The sequence below is a fragment of the Anneissia japonica genome, unplaced genomic scaffold, assembly GCF_011630105.1.
Source record: "Anneissia japonica isolate Jap-2015-1 unplaced genomic scaffold, ASM1163010v1 scaffold750_len1593409_cov174, whole genome shotgun sequence".
In the NCBI taxonomy this organism is placed as follows: Eukaryota; Metazoa; Echinodermata; class Crinoidea; order Comatulida; family Comatulidae; genus Anneissia; species Anneissia japonica.
The window spans coordinates 1,269,373-1,273,258 of NW_022756705.1; the positions used below are offsets into that span (position 1 = coordinate 1,269,373).

General features: G+C 37.5%; 1 protein-coding gene across 1 annotated transcript; it reads right to left on the reverse strand.

The window, feature by feature from the left end:
• Window positions 1-1,098: 1,098 nt before the first annotated feature.
• On the reverse strand, window positions 1,099-2,930 carry LOC117124344. Its single transcript, XM_033270555.1, has 2 exons — window positions 1,372-2,930; window positions 1,099-1,332 (listed from the first exon to the last, which is right to left on the reverse strand). The coding sequence occupies exon 1, from the start codon at window positions 2,736-2,738 to the stop codon at window positions 1,464-1,466; it is 1,275 nt and encodes a 424-aa protein (XP_033126446.1). The 5' UTR covers window positions 2,739-2,930; the 3' UTR covers window positions 1,099-1,332; window positions 1,372-1,463.
• Between the last annotated feature and the right edge of the window lie 956 nt (window positions 2,931-3,886).

Genomic DNA, 3,886 nt, shown 5'->3' on the forward strand with positions numbered 1-3,886 from the left:
TTTATTAATTCAGTATTTATTCGACAATCGAATCTCTATCAGGTCCACTCGTCTTTTCTAACTTGTATTATATTGACGCTGTCCAGGGCCAAGCCTTTGATAATTATAATAACGTAAAGAATTTACTATTTGATATGTAAAACAAGTTCTAGACAATGCCGTAGCCAGGATTTTTAAACGGTGTGGGAAAATATCAGGGTGGACCCACTTTACGCGTAAATTCAAATAATGTGGACCAATTTTCTTAAACGTTGTCCCATTATACGCAAAAACATGAATAATCTTGACCCATTTTCTTAAAAGTTTACCCATTTTACACAAAACATGAGAAATCTGGACCCAATTTTAAAACGTGGACTCATTCTTTGTGGACCCAATAGAAAAATTGTGTGGGAATGTCTCAATAGCTGGCTACGGCATTGAAACTAGAGTAGTAGAAGTCATGAAAATATTCATGAAAGAATTAGAAGCGACTAATTACGAGCTTTCATCGATAAAAGGTCAAGTTTATACACTTATCGTGGCAAAAACATATGAATGATACTGGATGAATGTATACGTATAATACGTTTTTGAAATTATTTATTTATTTTATTTTTTATCTAGGTTTTGCGGGCCCCTGCTGGGCTCGGGCCTTGGGTCACTTGCCCCGGCCAGGGGTGGCGCCAGGATTTGCCCGACGGGGGGGGGGGGGGGCCGCGGTCCCGACGAGGTGTCAGATTTCCTCGACAAAAGCAAAGTGGGCGTGGTCGAGCTTCGAATAAAAGGTTCAGAAAGTGGTCCTGGGGGCGAAGCCCCCGAAAATTTCGACAATTTAGGAGTTTCCAAGGCTTATTTAATCGATTTTAGAGTCTACTAATATGTAAAAAATACATACAGTATAATATTTTTCTCTCCCCGACAGGGTTCCCCCCGCTGGCCCCGGCCTCTCGGCACCACTGCTTATTTCCCACAGACTTCGCAAGGGCTTCCTTGAGCATTTTCCTCGGGGCCTGGCGGCACAGCTGGCGCGACTCTGCAGCGCAGAAAAGAAGATTGTCAGACCCTTCACAGTACTTATCCAGCCATTGACCACTACCGTGCCCAATAAAGAATTTTAAGCATGAATAGGAAAGAGATATAATAACAGAGAGGGATATCAGTGATACGTCGTTTTAATCACCTTCAGAATCGGAATACAATTAAAATATATACGAAAAATGCAAAACGAAACTGGAGAAACATAAAAAATTAAAATTTTGAATATCTCATTTAAAAGTTTATTAAAACTTCAAAAGTCATTAGTGACAACAGTCTAATGTTTTTTGCAGTACAGTAAAAGCATCCGTGGTGAGGTCTATCAGAAAAAAAGAGTGTATTATCCAATACACACAACATCCATCACATAAATTCACATATAAATACAGTAGGCCTTAAGACTAGTTTATATTGAGAAAGATTTTTCGACTTTACAGTTTATATCTTCAATTTATTATATTTCTTTCTATCGCGTTTGACCCAAAAACATCATCAATGTCATCCTCGGTGCTAGCTTCCTCTACAATTCTTAAATACCTACATCTCTTTAGATCTTCCCAGTCCTCATCACTCAACATGCTGCCTCCTGTTGTCGTTGGTCCTGGGCTACCTGTAGCCGATTTCATTACCGACCACACCCTTGCTTTTGGCTTATATACGCAACTTGTGTGAATAGGAGGCAAGATCATCGGTGGAAGCTGCAGGCCTAGTTTTTTCTTCGCCTTTGGTTCATGATGGATTCCTAAAACACTGCTTCTTGTCGAACATGCTTTCGACCGATAGGGAGTGTTTAGAGAGTAAACACGACTTACTTTCCTTTTCTTTTCGTCTTCTGTGCTCCAAAAGTTCGACGTTTCTGTATCGGAACAGACAGATTCTGCACATGTTCTATCTAGAAAGTCTTTAATCTTTCGTTGCGTTTCTTTCATGTTTTCCTCTTCTTCTGCGACGATTTGTGGTTTCTCAAAATCGTTCGGATAAAACAATGCCTCATTGAATTCAATCTGTGACAGACTATCATTACGTAGTCCGTCTGTAACATGTCCTTGAGACCGTCCGTGCTTGCCTATGAGAGGATGCTCTTGTTCAATATGGGCTCTCAATAACGCACGGGAATCTGAACGAGAATGAACGTTTGTTTCTGTTGGTTTGCTTAAAGTCAAAGGGGCATTAACAATAACCATTGGTTCGTTAAGATTCCCATTTATTTCAAATTTTCTCGTAGGTAAACAGTGTTGATGGTCATCAAGGCGGGCTTGATGTTGGGCTAAGCCTCTTTGCTTTGCTTTAGGTTGTAAACTATAAACAGTTGTTGAATCATGGTTTAAATTTTTGCAACGATTATTGCGAGCATATCGCTTGGATAGTTGAGGCTTTCTTAATCCATCTGTAGGCAATATCTGGTTCTTAGCAGGCGGTAGTGATGAAGACAAGCCCTTACTTTGCCGATATTTCGGTGTTTTTTTATTAAAACGATTGGCGTTCTCAAGTCGGTTTATCAATGGAAGCTGTTTCCGTTCTTCATCTTCGAAGTTGATACACGGAGGTCGCTTATCAATGAATGTTCGTTGCATCACCTTCATTGAAGTGGCGTAGGCACGAATTTCACGCTGAATGGCCAAAGCTCTTTTTTTAAATCTTTCCCTCTCCACAGAATTATTCGTTACAACATCACGAGAAGATGATTTTGTAGCTGTTGCTTCCAATTCAAGACTAGCCATACCTGTTCTGAAAATGTTTCCTTTAATAAAAGTTCATGAGATATCGTGCATCACGGGTTTCAGCCTATATGAATGGAATACTGCTGCGTATGTATACGATGGGTGAAATTGTACACCTCTCTTCACTGTAAAATATTTCGGACCGTCTATTTCATTTAGGAACATTGTAACTTATATTTTTTTCACATTATAATTCTAAATACCAACATCATAAGCAGCTTCTCAAACTACTGTATAATTAAAATGGCTAAAATGTAATTTTATATGCAAAGGTATTTATTATCACGAAATAACGTGCTTTGAATTAGTTTCACAATTAGACACCCCCAAAATAGAAAATGGAACATCCCGAGGAGTGTAGCGATTCAATTTGACATGTCAATTTAATAGGTTCGTAATATACATCATGTGTTTATAGATGTACAAAGTAGGAATTTAAAGTCAGCCGAGGTCCACTTTGGTCACGGCTATACAATAACACAATTATTGAGCTTGAGTAAGTTGATGAGGCCAAATATAAGGAGACGATAGATGACGCTATTTAGTTTGCAAATGTAACAGTTTCGTTTCAGAATTCCACCGTTAAAGTCGAGTAGCTACTCAAAAAGTTTCATCTACTGTATATATTTTAAATAGCTTAATAGCATGTTAAATGATCTGAATAACAATTTTTTGATTGATCTGTCATGACCTAAAGAAAATCTAAAAATTCAATTTCATATCTGAATTGCTTAATCTGTAGGCCTCTATTTTAGTAAGTTATTACGTCACAACAAAGTTTGAATGAGAACAAAATTTCCTCACCAAATAAAGGGCGATTTACACATACCCCATGGTAATAACTTTCCTGTATTGCATATTACCTTAAATTGACTGTTAATCAATTTAAGGACCATTTGTAGTAAAATCTCCGTAAATCAACGAAAACTATTTTTCGATCTGTCTCTCGTTGAAAGTAATGACTTTGACCCTAATGAGCCATTCAATTTTTTAGGATTTTCCTGATTTTGTTGACAGACTGTACAAATTTGACATATTGGATCTCTTTTTACATTAACATTTTATATTAACTTTTTGCAATAACATTTTGTTTTCTTATTTAGCAAATAGTTTTGCAAAAAAACATTCAGGTTTTACACAGTGTAGTA

Bases quoted from the DNA above. Each gene is read 5' to 3' on its own strand.
- LOC117124344 (XM_033270555.1), bottom strand. From the start codon at position 2,738: ATGGCTAGTCTTGAATTGGAAGCAACAGCTACAAAATCATCTTCTCGT.